This window comes from Trachemys scripta, chromosome 7 (genome assembly GCF_013100865.1).
Source record: "Trachemys scripta elegans isolate TJP31775 chromosome 7, CAS_Tse_1.0, whole genome shotgun sequence".
NCBI lineage: Eukaryota > Metazoa > Chordata > Testudines > Emydidae > Trachemys > Trachemys scripta.
The window spans coordinates 122,197,648-122,215,515 of NC_048304.1; the positions used below are offsets into that span (position 1 = coordinate 122,197,648).

At 47.5% G+C, this 17,868-nt stretch overlaps 1 protein-coding gene across 1 annotated transcript; it reads left to right on the top strand.

The window, feature by feature from the left end:
* The first annotated feature begins 1,587 nt into the window (after window positions 1–1,587).
* On the top strand, window positions 1,588–6,812 carry CALHM3 (calcium homeostasis modulator 3). Its single transcript, XM_034776876.1, has 3 exons — window positions 1,588–1,874; window positions 4,443–4,698; window positions 6,327–6,812. Exons 1-3 carry the CDS (start codon window positions 1,588–1,590, stop codon window positions 6,810–6,812), a joined length of 1,029 nt encoding a protein of 342 aa, XP_034632767.1.
* The last annotated feature ends 11,056 nt before the right edge of the window (window positions 6,813–17,868 follow it).

Consider the following 17,868-nt stretch of genomic DNA (forward strand, 5'->3'; position numbering starts at 1 on the left):
ATATGCATCCGAAGAAGTGGGCTGTAGTCCACGAAAGCTTATGCTCTAATAAATTTGTTAGTCTCTAAGGTGCCACAAGTACTCCTGTTCTTCTTTTTGCGGATACAGACTAACACGGCTGTTACTCTGAAACTAGACTAGTGCATGTGACCATAATTCCCTGTGAGAAAGTAGCATACCCGAGAAAGAAAGTCTCATTCATTCCAAGAGGTAGAGGCCTGTCTCTTCGGTCTCAAAAGGTTCCTAGGTTTGATTCCTGATGAAGACCATGGGTGGGCTGTGTATATATGGCCATGGTTTGTTATCTGAACATTTGCTTGGTAAGCTTATGTGCACATATTGCAATAGTATTAGGCAATGGTTTTACCATAGCATCAAGGAGTCCTAGTCATGGAGTGGGACCCCATTGTGCTAGGTGCTGTACAAACACGGAACAAAAAGACAGTCCCTGCCCCAAAGAGCTTACACTCAGAATAGAAGACAAGAGACAACAGGTGGATACAAACAGGGGAGTACAAGGAACAATGTTGCTCAGCGTGTATCAGAGCGCCAGTAGCAATACACTATGGTGCGGCAGACAGAGCAAGGAAAACTATGGGGCCCCCCATTGTTGCTATGTGATCAAACCACTGGTTGATATTACAGGCCTGGAATCAAAGTTCCACCCAAGGATCTGAAAACAATGAATCCACACAACTTTCCTGTCGGGAAGGTTAATACCATTATGCTTAGCTATGGGGAGTCTGAAGCAGAGATTAAGTGACTTGCCCAAGGTCACAAAGCAAGTCCATGCAGCACTGGGAATTGAACCTGTCTCCTCCACCCCTGCTCTCTAGCATCTGGGTCACAGCTTAAGAGCTAATGCACAGAAGCCAACCATGCTAACGCAGAGAAACAGGGAGGAGGCATGTAGACAAATAAGTTCATTTGAATAGCTAGCTTGATCACCAGCGATGACTCATTTGACAACACATCATCGATGAGGGAGAGAATAGCTCCTAGGCATCCGGAGACAACTCTTTCTACAGGGGAGAGCTAGTGTTCCATGACCTGGGAACGTGTATCTTATCCTACCTCCAGGCTGCTGCTGTGTGGCATGTATTAAAGTGCTGTGGATGAAAGAGGGGGAGAAAAATAACACACAGAGGCTGTATCCATCTACTTAGAAAGTAGAACGACCAGCCACTGCATCCTGCCATGAAAGGGAAGTATCTGGCTAAAGGCTGAATTGGAAAGATTGTGTCCAGGAGCCGTCACACAGGATTCTACCCTGGAGGGGAAAGAGGCACAAGAGAGGCAGCTGCATTGATCTGGTCCCATTTAGATGGACACAGGAATCCTCAACAGGTGCTTTTGCGTGTCACCGTAAGCAGCGTTGCTTTCCTGTTTCTATCTCTTTGCCCATCCAAGTGCACTAAGCTGCCTTTCTAACCCTAACTGAAACAAGACGGATTAGAACGCACGTAGCCAGAAAACCCAAGAAAAGGGTCGCAGAGCCGTGCCCATCTGCCCCCAGCAAGCACCTCATCAGTCTGAAGTTAACCAGGGATTTCTCCTTGGGAAGCAGCCCCCAGCCAATACAGCACCATGGATCGGTTCCGGATGATCTTCCAATACTTTCAGTCCAATTCTGAGTCGGTGATGAATGGGATCTGTGGGCTGCTAGCCCTGGCTAGCGTGAAGATGTATACTTCCTTTGACTTTAACTGCCCCTGCCTGCCCAAGTACAACATGGCTTATGGTTTGGGGATCATGTTTCTGCCCCCCACGGCCCTCTTTCTCTGTGGTCTTATTCTCAACAGACAGTCTCTGGTGATGCTGGAGGAGTGGAAAAGACCTACTGGGGGCAGAAAGAAGGATCTGGCCGTCATCAGGTGAGGGATTCACCACTGTGAGTCATTTTGCCCCCTTTGCCTCTCCTCCAGCCCTCTTGTTTGTCACATCTTTATCTCCCTGATATTAGCTTTGTCCTAAACGGAGCTCCTTAGAAGTTCCCTCTTAAACACCTTGAACGCCGGCTGCTCATTAGTGAGCTCGGCACCGATGATTTACAACAGATTGTGTGAGTCCGGGAGCACAGTGATTCTATGAATACCTTCAAGTAACCACAATATAAATGAAGGCAGAGAATAGTTCTGAGACCCAGAAAAAGATAACAATCCTAATATCTAGCGCTTATACAGCGCCTTTCAACGATAGAGCTCAAAGTGCTTCACCATCTTTAATATTTATACCACAAGCAGGAGTGGCCTGAAGCTAAGGAAGGCAACATTTAGGCTCCACAATAGAGAAAGTTCTCTGCTGGCTGCCCCTAGCACCCCCCCCCCCCCCCCCCCCCGCCTTTACTGCCCTGGCTTAAAGGGAAAAAAACGACACACAGGCTCAGATTCTGACCTCAGTTACTCCATATGCACATCGATGTAATTCTACTGACTGCAGTGGAGTTACTCCTGATTTACACCGGTGTAAGAGAGAGGAGAATCAGGCTCGTGAAGCTTAATAAAAGAGTGCACAAGGGATAAATGATTAAAGGATGTCCTATGGCATTAAACACTCAATTGCAGCTCAGTGTTGGTAACTCCATGGATATATAATACAGACACAGAACAGCAGTTTTTGGCACAACTGGGGTTTGAGTATGATTTTTCTTCCCCTCACCGCAATAGAAAATGGCAATGTTACATTCCTGAAGTCTTTACGGAGGGTTTACTACCAGGGGAAGTTTCCCCACCTTCTGTACCTCAGAGATTCTCACAAACTATTGTCTTGCACCAGAAGCATTTTTCCTTATCCTGTTTCCAGCAAGTCCAGTTTTAGATGCCATCCAAAAATGAGGATAATGTCTAGGCCCAGACTGTGGTACCTTGACTCAAACTGCGCAGCGTAGTACCTTACTCCACGAAATCAATGGGACAACTCATGGAGCACGGTGCTGCCCAGCGTGAGCAAAGGTGGCAAACCCTGGCTCCCTACTCAGCCACAGAAATATGCACGGTGTTTTAAAGAGATATAGAAGAAATTAACATGGAAGACCTTATACCATAAGGCGGAGGTGGGCAAACTACAGCCCGTGGGCCACATCTGGCCCGCGGAACCGTCCTGCCCGGCCCTTGAGCTCCCGGCCAGGGAGGCTAGCCCCTAGCCCCTCCCCCACAGCCTCAGCTTGCCGTGCCACCAGCGCTCTGGGCAGCGCGGAGGCGTGGCTGGCTCCAGCCAAGTGGCGTGGCTGCTAGTCCTGCTGCTCTGAGCAGCAGGGTAAGGGGGCGCGAGCAGGGGGGGCTGTTGGATGGGGCGGAGGTTCTAGGGGGCAGTCAGGGGATGGGGAACAGGGGGGGATTGGATAGGTGTGGGAGCCCTGGGGGGGCTTGTCAGGGGGCGGAGGTGTGGATAGGGGTCGGGCAATCAGGGGACAGGGAGCAGGGGGTTTGGATAGGGGGTGGGGGTCCCAGGAAGGGACGGTCAGGGGACAAGGAGCAGGGGAGGTTGGATGGGTTGGGGGTTCTGAGGGGGGCAGTCAGGGGGTGGGAAGTGGGAGGGGGCAGGGGCCAGGCTGTTTGGGGAGGCACAGCCTTCCCTACCCGGTCCTCCATACAGTTTCAGAACCCCGATGTGGCCCTCAGGCCAAAAAGTTTGCCCACCCCGCCATAAGGGCTCAAGACTGCAAATACTCCCTACCAGGCATAGTACTTCCCCCGGTGAGCAACGTTCCCACTGACTTCTGTGGGACTAATCACAGCAGTAAGCATTTGCAGGATCAAGCAAAGACAATATTTTCTGTAGTCTTTACAGAAAGTAAAGACAACGGGAAATGGGTGTGTGGGGGTGCTCTTGGGGGAAGTTACAGCAAGACAATTGTGTGGGCGTTTCGATTCATTGTGCATGCTTTTTTATTGTTGGTTTTTTTAAACTTTTAGGGGGTGTTTATAAACTAAAGCAAGAATGATTGTAGTAATTTTTTGCGGGGGGGGTAGACATGATGGAGGCAAGAAAGGGGTGAAAGAGCAGAGGTGATATTTTGCGGAGGGGCTGAAGGGGGGGAGAGAAAGAGGGAAGAGAGGAAAGGGAGTTGACAGAGAATCATGCACGGAATATGCAAGAGTATTCTTAATCAGGCACAATCCTTGTTTGTTTCTTGATGAAACCTTAAATAACAGATCCTCGCAGCACCCATGCATAATCTTAATACTTTGGTCAGTGCAAAGAGCATTTAGGCAATGGAATAGATTCCCAAAGAAAGGGTCAAGACAACATCATTGCAGAGATTCAAGAACAGAGAAGACATTAGCTGGAAAAATGCTGGCAAAAGCCAAGCTGGGCTAAATGGTATTCCTTGGCCAATACTATTGCTACCTGTGCCAATTCAGTTCTGTGGATAAGTAGAAGTCTTCATCTCCAGGGGCATCAGGCTGACACCAGTTCATATTTCCCTCTCCTGCACACAGGTACATGTGCTCCTCCATCATGCAGCGAGCCATGATTGCTCCCGTCATCTGGATCATCGTCACCCTCCTCGATGGGAAATGCTTCGTCTGTGCTTTCAGCGCCTCCGTCGACCCTGAAAAGTTTGTGGGGTTTGCCAATGTCACCCCTACCCAGACGCAGCTTTTGCTCTCCAAAGTGCCCTGCAAAGATGACGAGCTTGTGAAGAACAACCCTGCCAGGAAGGCGATCTCCAGGTACCTGAAATGCTGGTCACAAGTAAGTCAGGTTTTTCTGGGAGCCTTTCAAAGGGTCTGTAGAACAGTTCAAAGAACCACGAGCCTGCACCTACTCCTCTGGAGTCAGGAAGAGTTTTGGCACTAACTAAAGTGGGAGCCAGACTGAGCTCCATTTCTTTGACATTCAGAAATATCATCTTCATGATCATTTCCGCAGGAGTCCCCCCATGTTGGGTAGTAGAAAAAACCACTGGCACCTAGATTCTGGGGGGCATTGGTAATTTAGAAATGTGAATAAAAATGAGGATGCTCATACCAAAAATAGTGATACGCTCTTCTTCTAAAGCCCTTTTCAGAATCAAGGAGGTTACAACTCTTTTACATACTTTAAATCTCACAACTCCCTTATGAGGAAAGAGACCCAGAGAGGTGAAGTGACTTGCCCAAGGTCCATACAATGAGTCTATGGCAGAGCTAAGAACAGACCCAAGGAATCCTGTATGTTAGTCCACCGCTCTATACAAAGATCATACATCAGGCTGGGGATCCGATGGAGTAATGCTAGTGAAAAGCCAAGGGTTAATCAATTTCTCTCAAAGGAAGTTACAGCTGGTTTAACTTTGAGCCTTTTCAGGAGCCTTGCAAACTCCGGAGAATTCACTGACGACCGAGTTGACTTCTCCTAATTTCTATGAACTCTTGGGGTTCAACTACCCCTTCATATTTGTGCAAGAAACTCTCACTGAAGCTAATGTGGGTCGTCAATGTACATCAAGGGGGGTAATCAGGTGCCTTAATTTCCCCCCCTGACATTCCATCCCATTATACACACACACACACACACACACACACACACCTGAGACTGTACGTGCACTGAAAATCGTCTATGCTTTAGGAGATTCTAGTGGTCAGACCAGGTACCTAGCAACTAGGGCCGTCCCTAGCTATTCTGGGGCCCTATGCAGCCCCCGGCCTCTGCGGCAAGGGAACGGGGGGGAAGAACCAGAGTAGGGGTTGGAGTAGCACGCAGCTGCGCAGGGCACCAGGGGTGCCCCAAATTTCCTGCTCGTACCCAGTTGCGTACTTTGCGTATGGGTAAGGATGGCCCTGCTGGCAACCCTGTAAAAGGCAGGCACAGCACCAGGCCTGCAGGGACTAACCTTGACAAAGGTCTGTCAGACCTGGCCTATGCCCACTCCCACCCCTTTCCAGCCCTCGCCTGATTAGGAACTCCAGTTGTGCTCAACTGTAGATTAGCGATGGGTGGATAAAATGCCCTATGCCCATTAGGCCATTCACGGGGCTCTAGAAGGCCTCAGCCTTCCCATGGCGTATAAACTCTTCGAGGTGTAGTTGGCTGGATTTTGTGGCTAGAATTGGGTTGCCAATTTTGGCTGGACATATTCCTGGCGATTTCATCACATGACATAATCTTGAATTAAAGATGAATCTTTAATTCCTGGAGACACCAGGACAATCCTGGAAGGTTGGCAACCCCAGGCTAGAACTTGAACCAGAACCCAGACATCTTCCCACTTCCCCACTCGTGCTTAAAATCTCGGTTTGAGCTAAGGGTTATACAGGCAAACAGCAAGTATATTACACTGATGTCAGTGTCACTCCCGGTGTCTTTCATCCTGCCTCAATGCTTCTTTCCTTATCGCCCAGGCCCTTGGCTGGAGTGTTCTGCTGATCCTTATCGTGGTAGCCTTCCTTGCCCGGTCACTCAGACCCTGCTTTAATCAGGCTGCCTTCTTGCAGACACGCTACTGGAGCAACTACATCGACATCGAGCAAAAGATCTTCGACGAAACCTGCTGCGAGCATGCCCGGGACTTCGCCCACAAGTGCATCCTCCACTTCTTCGAAAGCATGCAGCAGGAAATCAAACTGCGGCGTTTCAATGCGCCCAGGGAGGAGGCCGACGGGGGAGAAGGGGAAGAAGATCACCTGCGGGGAATCACAGACCAGGAGCAGATGAACGAGCTCCTGAAATCATGGTACTACAGCAAGCCCCCCCTGGATGTCAGCCAGGCAACCCAGCGGCAGCAGTCTGTGGGCAGGGAGAGACTGTCCGTGCCCTGGGCAGATAGCTTGAGTAACAGGGGGAATGCACCACAAAAGCCCAAAACCTCCAGACAAACCGATGTTTAAAAGGGTCCCTGTCACACCAAGAAGGCACCAAAACGTGTCTTCCTTAAAAGCGAAGTCAGTCCCACGTAGCAACAGTGGAGGATGAGGTGACCGATAGACTAGACAGACCTGCATACACAAGTGTGCAAACTGGCCCAAGCTTAGAACCTTGCAGCCCAAAAGGCAAATGTTTCAGTACATTATGAGCAAGAGAAGACAAGGTTAAAATGGAAACACTTTTGTAGCCCTTAGGGCAATGGCCTGTGTAGTCCATGATTCCTCATGGAATCGGCTGGGGAACCCACCCCTTGCTGTCAAGCTGTACTCTACAAAGCTTTTATAACCCATGCACACTCAGCGTGGTGCTCTGCCCTGTCTCATGGTGGCCGGACCACATACAGAGTTTGAGCCTGCTACACCACTGACTATTAGAGCTGAATCTTTTACCTCAGGCAGTACAGGCCCTTGCTTTAAGATCCAGAGGTTCCACGGTTGAACCCCCCTGCTAACTCACCCAGCGTCACTGTTTTACACTTTCATTGTAATAAAAAATTTCAAAGACCTTATGGTTGTGAGAAAAAAAGCTTCCAGACAAAAGTTTAATCAGTGTAGCAACATCTGCCTGAGTCTGCAGACAGCCTCAAACAATAGCTTTGAGAGGTGTGAGTTGCTCCCACATATGTCACTGGAGAGTGTTAACTTTTAAAACCTAATTAGGAAAGTTAACAGTGCTGACACAAAATTATGTCACTGCTCAGTTTTTAACAGACAATTAACACGGTTACCCCAAAACCCCTAATGTCCTCCCATATTCCGAAAGCTCTAACTGCCCCAAAGCCAGCTGTTAAACCCTCCAGTTTCCCCACTAACAAACCCACAGGTCTGCATTTTCAATGCAAACATATAGCTGCACTTTGAAAGTTAACCGTTACGGGTCAGCACAAAGATAATTGACCATGATGTCAGACCAACATCACAGGTGTTACTGTACTGCCTGGGTTTATTCGTTTTCAGAACAAACTCAAGAAAACCCTTCATCGCCATTTTTTAAATGTATCCAAAGTTGCTACAGAAACCAATGGCTCTTTGCCACAGAATTTAGATGCAGCATGCTGCTGGGAATGCAGTGATTTGCCTGCTGCAGAGTCCAGCAGGCGCCACTCAACCTGGACTCTAGCTGCAGAATTTGGATCCAGATTTCAAACACCACAAGATTTTGGGGGTCATTGTAGGTGGGGTTTTGATTCAGGCCTATCTAACAGGAGCGCCACTAACAGGGACAGAGTTAAGGTCATCCAAGTGCCTCCGTTGTGCATTTCCATACCTACTTTCAACTATTCAGGATTCTTTAAAATTTAACCTTAATGCTGATTTCCCTGGATTTCTGATGTTAATAGCATTGTCAGGTTGTTTTTGTTGTGAGAGGCTACCGGTGTGGTGCTTCTGCTTTCTCCTATGTTGATATCACTCGGCTGCGTGCGTGTGTTCCCTCTGTGTGCTGCCCCAGCTCTGCGCAGATCGCTGACACAGCAAACCCGACGAGAACCCCCAATGACCACAGAGTCTAGTAAGATACAAAGGCACCTCGGCCAGGTTTATTGCGATCTCGGACACAATTGCAGTTCCCCGTAGATTACTTAGTCTACCGGGCATACTACTAATAGATGCCTCTTGGCAAGGACCCGGCTCAGTGGCGGGACTTTCCACTGCCCCCGTGGCCGGACAAAGACATCCACTCAGGGATGCATTCTTATACACAGATACAAACAAGTTACACATCACTCCTGACGTATTGAGGTTCAACCCCTCTATGTAGCAAGGTACAACCCCTCTACGTAGTGAGGTGCCGCCTCTCACCTTGTACCTGTTGGTTTGATCAAAACAACTCTATCCATCATTTTACCCTTTTGCCCCTGTCATTGGGATGGGTTGGTCTGTTCCCTGTTATCTGTGGAATGTTCCGGTTATAGTGTATCTTGGTACCATGTTTATACTGTAACTATGCTAAATGAATATATATATTTATGCAACATCAGCCCTTTCCTTGCCAACTTCTGTGAGCAGGGCCTGCCTCTTGCTCACAGCTTAACTTTGCTTCATATTAGCAAAGTCTTGACCATTACTTTAGTTTGGTTCAGGCCTCATACTGGGCCTTCATTAGGCCTTCACTTACTACATTGCCTTCACTTACTACATTTTTAAGCCTTAAATTACTGATATTGACTTTCAACCTTAATGCCAGTTTAACCAAGGTTTGTTTCCAGCACCGCTGTCTCTATCCCTTAAAGCATGAAACTGGAGAGTGACCTCCAACAGGGACTCCAGGGGGAAACAGGCCGGTCAGGGAGAAATCAGAACCTGCCAACATCTTGCGACTAACTTAAACATTAGAATTTAAAATTTACATCAACACAGCTAATATACTCAAAGCACTGGCTGATGGTGTGGGGGCTTTGTCTGCTTGGGAGTCTTAAAACATACACAGGCCAAATAATTCTGCCTCCCTCCACATGCGAGTTACTACTGCCCCTTAGTGACCACTCCCCAGCACATGAAAACATTCTGTCCCTAGACATCTCCTCCCACACACGGCTCTCAAGAGCCCAGTTCTGCTCGGGTAGCTGTTACTAGCTCTACTTCTACTCTCCCCTGGGTCCTTTACCCCACTCCCATGCATTAGAGGGAGTGTGGGGACATTTCTGGGGGGCAGCCTATTCTCCCTCATCCCTCACTTCCTTCCAGGCCTAACGTTCTTCAGCTTCCCCTCAAAGGCCAGGGGCTCTGAGGAGGGACAGAGGCTGAATGGGAGCCCCATCTCCTCAGTCTATTCCCCCCTGGGAGCCCCTGGCCCAGTGGTTCTCAAACTTTTGTATTGGGGACCCTTTTCACACAGCAAGCCTCTGAGTGTGCCCCCCCCCCTTTTAAATATAAAAAAATGTGTTTTTAATTTATCTCTATTTCAAATGCTGGAGGAGAGGCGGGGTTTAGGGGTGGAGACTGACAGATCGCGACCCCCCACATAATAACCTTGCGAGCCCCTGAGGGGTCACGACTCCTAGTTTGAGAACCCCTGCCCTAGCCTGTTCCCCCTTGGGAGCCCCCATCTCCCTTAGTCTGTTCCCCCATGGCAGCCCCTTGTATTCTGCCCCCCACCCCCTGCCCAGGCTCAAAAGTAGTCAGCAGCTCCTCCCTCCTTTTCCCCACAGGTTCCAAGTTTGGCAGGCTCCCCCAGGGGGCAATAGAGGGCGGAGAGTGAACCGTGTCCCTACCCTCAGCGTAGGCCCCACAGCAGCCCTTGATGGTGGTAAGGGGTCATCGCAAGGGAATCTCTGCAGCTCTGCTGGGTATGTGGAGCTGGAATGAGGACACCTGGGAATCTCAGACAGGAGATTCCTTCATAAACCCTGCCCCTTTGCCAACATACCACGCTTGGGAATGGGACAGAACTCTCCGTTTGCTAGAGCAGCTAATGGTATATACCAAAAGAAGAACAGGAGTACTTGTAGCACCTTAGAGACTAACAAATTTATTAGAGCATAAGCTTTCGTGGACTACAGCCCACTTCTTCGGATGCATATAGAATGGAACATATATTGAGGAGATATATATACACACATACAGAGAGCATAAACAGGTAGGAGTTGTCTTACCAACTCTGAGAGGCCAATTAATTAAGAGAAAAAAAACGTTTGACGTGATAATCAAGCTAGCCCAGTACAGACAGTTTGATAAGAAGTGTGAGAATACTTACAAGGGGAGATAGATTCAATGTTTGTAATGGTTCAGCCATTCCCAGTCCTTATTCAAACCGGTATATAATGGTATATAATAACCCAAGTGCTTACAAACACTTGTTAAAGTGCCTAGAGCCATGTACCAGCAAGTCTGCATATAAAGCGCAAAGGAATACAACCAGTTAAACTCACGTATTGCCAAGGAAGGTTTTGCCAAACCGCCAAATCTATGCCCTGATCCCACTGAATGCAGCCAAAACGGCCTTTGACTTCAGTGCATACAAAAGACGGCTCAAGAGAGTAAGGGGGGCAGAATCAGGTCTGACAATAATACATCTGCCCCCTCTGTAGCGCAGTGTGTTTCTAGCATCTCTTTGTAATTTCTCTGGTTGTTTGTAATAAAAAAAAAATGTGCCTCTAATTTTGGTCTTTTCTTCTTTCACAAATCCCGCTTTCCTACAGCCCCAGCCACCCCGATCCCTTCTCAATGCCCCACTCCTTCCAAGCTGGCCCAACTGTTTTGCTTTACTTCCTTGTTTGTGCAGCAGCATCATTGCCAATACCAGTGAATTTCTGGGGAAGCATGCACGTTAATTACCTGCTGCCTCAGAGCAGAAGGTAGGGAGTAGAAAGGGCTCCATGTAGAGTTTTATTTTGGTGCCTACAATCACTCAGCACTATACTACGTGGAAGGGAAGGATGCATTCCTCAGTTTCCTACTCATCAAGGAGGGGATCTGGATGGAAGAACAGCAAACCCGTGCCTGCAGTGTATATGATCACAATACAGCCTGTGGCACGTTACACTGTACAATTCATTCTGGTCAGACAGTAGTAAATGAGATATGTCCTAACCAGCAAGACTCTCTTCAGATGATCATACCTGGGATGGCAGAAGAGCTGAAGATAACAATGGTCCCAAACAGGACAAAATACAAGACCTACTTTGGACCTCATCTTCCTGTAGCACACTCCCTTCGAGTTCTGCCTGCTCTCAGAGGAGAACAAGGAAGAAGAAACGAAAAGAAGAGAGAAAGAGATTAAGAACCCACTGACTTTACCAGCCCTTGGATGGGAGGAGAGACGCAAGAAATGGCTCCATAGGACCCTGCAGTCTTCAGAGGTAGAATTCCCCTTGGAAATGGCTGAGGTATCACATCCTAAGTGATTAGTCGCAGGGAAGCTCCTTATAGAACATCTTTGAATAGGCTCTTATAGCTTTGGCACATCCGCATTATACCACAGGGAATATCAGAGCACGTAGAATCACAACATTCCCGTCCTCCTCCCCGCCCCCAGTATGGTCTTTTTCTTATTTTAATACCAAAACCACCTGAATTGCTGACCATTCACTGAACCAACCACCCCTGACTGCAGAGCTGGCTGGAGGACATCACCGAGGCCTCATTATTAATATCCGCATTTGTAGGTGCAGTGGAGTCAGCAGTCCCTTCCATAACTGTATGGTCCAGGCCAGAATTTAGGGAGATCCTGCGTGGTAACACAAGGCAACACTAGCTGCAGTCAGTCAGTCTGGAAGCTAGAGAGAACCACAGGGTGTATCTGTGTCCAGCAGCCCCATTAAAGAATCCCCTTTCTATTCATCACCTGCCAAGTCCTGCCTCTTCTCTACCATTTGGGACACTGCAATAGAGGCGCCCATCCCTGTAGCTTTCCCCACCTTTAAAATGGGGATAGTAATTATGTAGCTCACAGGTGTGTTGGGAGGAGTAATTCAGTAATCCCTGTAGACGAGCAATGCAAGACCCTCAGAGCAAGGTCCTATGGAAAGACAGAATAACCATTATCATTGAAAACCAAACATTTCCCCACTCCCTGACCTTTCGAAATACACATTTCAACACTTCAGTTTGTTTGTTCTCTCACATCAACCTTTTAAAGGCCAAATATTCTTGGAATATATTTTTAAACAATGCAATTATTTATAAACAGGGCTGCCTCTACTAATCCACTCCCCTGGCTCCCAGCTGTGCTTAGGATCAGTTAATAATAAACTTGGGATATAGATTTCCCATCTTAATGAGACATCTCGCTGGGTCCCTTTTGTAAATAACTGATGTATACATTTTCATTTCAACACAGAGGGGTATATTGAACAGACCAAATTTCCCTCCTGTTGCAGTGGGGGTAGGGGGAGTTTCTAATTTTCTTTTAATAGAGAGAAAGAGCAAGAAATCAGAGACTGAGGATCTGACCTGTCATGTTCACGACTCTCTAGTCAAATTGGTTATTTCCCTACTTGGGCTCAGACCAGTAGATTGGCTCACTTTACCAGGCTACTTTGCATGCTGATTTTCATGTTTTCATGTTTTAAACTATTCTAGAATGACAGAAAGATAAAATTGCAAAAGGGAGGAAAGGATTTTATGGTGGTTTATAGAGAGGGCTGAGTCAATCACTGATTTTTCAGCTCAGTGACCAACCTGAAAAATCTGGAAAAAAATAATCATTTTGGGTCAACGTGAAAAAAAAGTTATTCATTTTGTTTCATTTTCGGGTGTCTTTTACCCCTTTTAAAAATAAATTGAGCTGAATTTCAAAACAAAAATGGTCTGAAACAAAACATTACATTTTGAAAATGTCAAAACAAAATGTTTAATCATTTGTGTGTGTGGGGGGGGGGGGGGAGAGGATATCCATTTTTTTTGGCTGAAAATACAGTACTCACTGCATTCAACCTGAGTTTGCAAATTGTTTTGGTTAACTTGAAACTGTATTTTTTGGTGAATAAATTGTCTGAAAAATTTTGCCCAGCTCTATTTATACACAAGACTGGGAGTCAGGAGACCTGGATTGTCATCTCCCCTCTACAGCTTCTTCACCTGTAAAAGGGGGATTGGGATTAAAGTCTCACTGCCCCCTAAGTGTGTTGTGATGTGAGCAAAGTGCTCTGGGATCCTCAGATGACAAGAGCTGGAAAAATGCAATGTTGTTACAAAGGGAATTTCCTCCAGTTCTTGACCTTTGGGCTTCTGTTCATATTGGAACGATTTGAAGGTTTTCATGTCCACCCTTTCTAGATCCAGTAACGATCATGACACTTTGAGAAGTATACTTGACGGAGCTTTAAAAACAGACAGTCTATGACCTTGTGTCATAATAAGATACTTAGCAGGTGCTAAAGGGATCTTCCTTCATAGCTGATGGCCACTGGCTCTCTTTCAAGCACCAGACCAAGTTCAAATGTCTCATCCTCACCTTCAAAGCCATGCATGACTCCCATTCCACCTCAGAACTTGCCTCCTTTGCTCCAACAATAATAGCTTCACTGCTCCCTTACTTTCCTTCTCGCCCTCCTGTCAAATCAAGACAGTGAACTTGCTGCGTGGTTAGTGTCTCCTTTTATTTGTTCTCCTTGGACATTCCAACAAGCACGTTTTTTTGTTCACAGAAAGTGTCGCAAACGCTCATGTGACTATTTATTCCTGCAGCCATCTTGAAAGCTCTTTGCGAGTCAAGGAATCATCCAATCAGAGAACAGAAACAACATCATGTGAGCTAGGGGACCGCCAACCACAATAGGTAAAATTCACCCCTGTGAAGAGGGTGAACATGAGGGCTCAGCATTACCAAAGTCCCACTGAAGCCTGAAGCCCTGGCCTAGGGACTGCGAGTTGTGCATCATTCGGGATTTATGCTGGTCCTCTGCAGTGCCCAGGGATGAATTGCTTCCTCCACGCACTACATGACGCAACAGTCATGGAAAATGTTTCACAAGCCATCTATAGACTGAACATACAGCTGCATAAAACATCTACCCTGTGACTGTAAATAAGAGACAAACTGATTAAAAACAAACCAGTGTTTGGGGTGTGGATAATTTGCAGGTGTGGAATAAGTTCTTCCCTGTGAACGGTTTACCCAGCTCTAGGAAGTTGTCGCGCCAAACTCATTAGCAAACTGGGGTCCTGGAAGGATGATGTCTTAAACTCCAAAGCATTTTATGTTAGTAGTCAGCTGGCAGGATCTCTGAACAAAAGCCCTAGGCTATAGCACAAAGCCACAAGAGAAGAAAGATCAAGACACTGGCTCATAGAGGGCTTTATTCTGAATCCTGCTGAGCAGCCATTGACTTCAAAGTGTCACAGTAGTCAGGTCCTCCGCCCACTTTTCATGTAAGGCAAAGCTTTCAAAGTGATCAAACAGCCCTCTGCAAATATTGGGAGGTTTTGACTAGTTGTTCATTCAGGCTTTGATGTGAACTGTCCTTGATGTCACCAGAAAAGTCCCACACCAGGTGAGCAGAGGAGCTCTTAACCAGCACGGGAATTTGCTTTGCAAAGTTTCTTTATCACAAGCTGCCTCACCTATATTCACGCAGCCAAATCTCCATTCCTGTTGGATGAGACCATGCAATTAGCTACGGAGCAGGAGTCAGAGACAGAATTAAGGCTTCCTGGTGAATACCAAAGTGTATTGTACTCAGCGTCCATTGAATAGATCCACAGTGCACAGCATCTCAGGAGGGACATAGTGTTATCACCCGTCTGTTGGAGGCTAAATGATGAGAGCCAGTAGTGCTGTCTAATCCTCACGACTCTGGGTTGTGTTCCTGACTCGGCCACGACCCTGCTGCAAGTTCTTGGGCAAACCACTTATTCTCTCTGTGCCTATTTATGTACCCATGTGGCCCCCCTCTTACTACAGTAGCTATGCACCTCACAATCTTGAATGTATCCATCCTCACAATGCCCCTGTAAGGTAGGGAGGTGCTATTATCTTCCCCTGCAGACGAGGCACAGAGATTTACCTAAGATCACACAGAAAGTCTGTGGTGGAAGAGGAAACTGAACCCAGGTCTCCCAAGTCTCAAGCTAGCACCCTAACCACTGGACTATACTTTCGTCTCTTAAACTGCCTCAGTTTTCCCATCTGTAAAATGGGGACAGTACCACACAATTATCTCCTAGGTGGCAAGGAAGCTTAACTAATGTCTGTGCATTGCTTTGAGAACCTTGGATAACATGTCCAGGAGAAGGGCAACTATTTAACAAGAAAACCCCAGCTCATTTTGATTCATAATGCAGGAAATAAACAGGCCTGGACCAGCTGCAGCTGTCATGCTTCACTAACATCTGTCTGCAGTTCTGAACAGCTTGGAGGGATCTGTCTTATTCATTCTGCGCTGTCTGTCAAATACATGCAGAGCCTCAGCTTCCAGTTTCAATCTTCCCATAGGAAAGCCCTAGTGCTTTGAAGGTTGAGAGTGACCTGATACATTGATTTGTGCATTGGTGTAGGGGAGAGGAGGCAAGTATACTGGCCAAGTTAAGGTGGGTTGGGGAAGTCCCCCACACATCTCAAAGGCCAATACAGAAAAGGCTTGGAAACCTTGTCTACAGTGTCTAGGGTATGTGTCGCTGCACACCGCAGTGAAAGGCAGGCTGCGTCCACACGGCGTGGTGTGTTGTACACATGGCAGTGAAAGGCTCTGGCAAAGGCAAGGAGCTGCCGGAGCCTCTCCCAGTTGCCAGAGCCTCTCCCTGCTGTAAATGGAGACTTTCACTGTGGCTGGGAAAGGTTCCGGAAGTGGGAAGGCAGCAGTGTAGATATGGGAGGCACTGCACGAGCATGTAGACCCCCATATAGATATATAGCCTAGAGGTTCTGGCATGTCTATATTCTATTCACCTATGCAATGCCTCAGTGTCTACATTGCTAGTTACACCCATGCTATCGGGGTGTGCCATGTCCGTACTCTGCACACCGCTGCAAGCGTAGGCCTACGTGAAGACACAAGGGTGGAAGTCCTGAGATACTCGGGTGGATGGCACTGGTTAAACATGACTGGATAAAATAGCGAGAAGAGAACATGTCAGAGCACAAATTCCCTAGCCAATGCTATCCCCTGGGAATGGGTTGTTAGCAGGAGGAACTGGGGAAAAACCTCATGTGATAAAGCAAATCATTCACTTTTTTGGCAGGAGTTAGGGGACCCAAGGACAGCACAAGCTGCTGGATGAATCCCTGGATGGATGCTTTTACATATTTCTGCCTGGCTGGGTATTTATATGGCAATCCTCCCCATAGCATTGCAACCATGGGTGGTTTTGAATCATCAGAATACCCCTGAGAAGCAGGGGAATATCATGCTCTTTTTATAGGTGGGAAACTGAGGCAGGGGGTAGATTAAGTAACTTGACCAAGGTCACACAGGGAATCTGTGGCAGGAACTAAAACCAGTTCTCCCAGGTTCCTGACCTGGGCCTTTGCCAATAGACCACCCTCCCTCACCCACACTGATTCTTTTCCTAGCACCCCATTCCTATATCTTCAGAAGCTGCAACAGTTCACATTCTGAGAGCAGGTTGGGATTTAATTCATTTTGCTGGCTTATGAGACCCTAGAATTAATACACTGAATTCTTTAGCCTTTGTTTCCTTCATCCCCAGTATCAGGTCTTGAGCATATCCACTCTGCCTAGACATTTACAATACATTGAACTGGGTCCAGCTCCCATTTGAACTTAATGCCCCCTTTCAGAATGGCCAGAATAAGAAAGGAAGAGAGGGATGGTGAGGTGAGGTGCTTGCAGATTGGTCAAGACAGATCCATTTACTAGCTCTTCAGTCAGGGACAGTTCAGGAGATTGAGCTGTCCCTATACTTGAGCTGGTGCCAAAGTGACAGTCTAAATGTGACACGATTTATCACTCATTGTCCAAAGAGATCAGCTGGTAAAATGTTTTTAGGTCAGTAACCGCCTGTCCTTTAATAGGGCATTAGACTAGGTCACCTCAGATCCCATCCCCCCACAACTACAAGAAACAGTATGACAGCTTGCTTCTCTCCCATCTCAACTCCCTCCCGCTTTCCTCCCTGGGGATGGGGAAAGCGTAAGTAGGGCCCAGATGGACCAAACCTTGGAGTCTGTTAGACGGACTCTTCTGAAAGACCCTTCCTCCCAGTACACAGCAGGGTGGCCTCTGGGCCGTCTTCCAAATGAGGTTGGAGTGAGGGATGGATTCTATATTTCCAAGCAGCTTGCTCCCCCCCCCCCCCCCCCAAAACCCCCATAGCCGAGATTGGCAGAGGCTGAGCAGTAGGATGCACAGAAGCTGGTGCCTGCCAGCGTCTAATGCTGGGAAGGGGGCATCTTCATGCATCCTCTCCTGTGGGGTGAACCTATTTCTAAGTAGAGAGAGATCCAAGCTGAGAGAGTTCCAGAACCCCAGTTTGATCATCCACAGAGCTCAAAGGGGTTTGAATCCCACGCTCTGGTTCTGAGCCATGCATTCTGAGTCCAGCTCCAGAGCTGAACCTGCCCAATGCAGGAAGAGGTTCAAGTTTTACCCCTCTTTGGGGGTGCTGACCAGTATGTCAG

Excerpts from the sequence above, each read along its gene's own strand:
- CALHM3 (XM_034776876.1), top strand. The coding sequence starts at position 1,588 with ATGGATCGGTTCCGGATGATCTTCCAATACTTTCAGTCCAATTCTGAG. Across the intron at positions 1,875-4,442 it reads AAGGATCTGGCCGTCATCAG|GTACATGTGCTCCTCCATCA; the intron begins GTGAGGGATTCA and ends TCCTGCACACAG. Across the intron at positions 4,699-6,326 it reads ACCTGAAATGCTGGTCACAA|GCCCTTGGCTGGAGTGTTCT; the intron begins GTAAGTCAGGTT and ends CTTATCGCCCAG.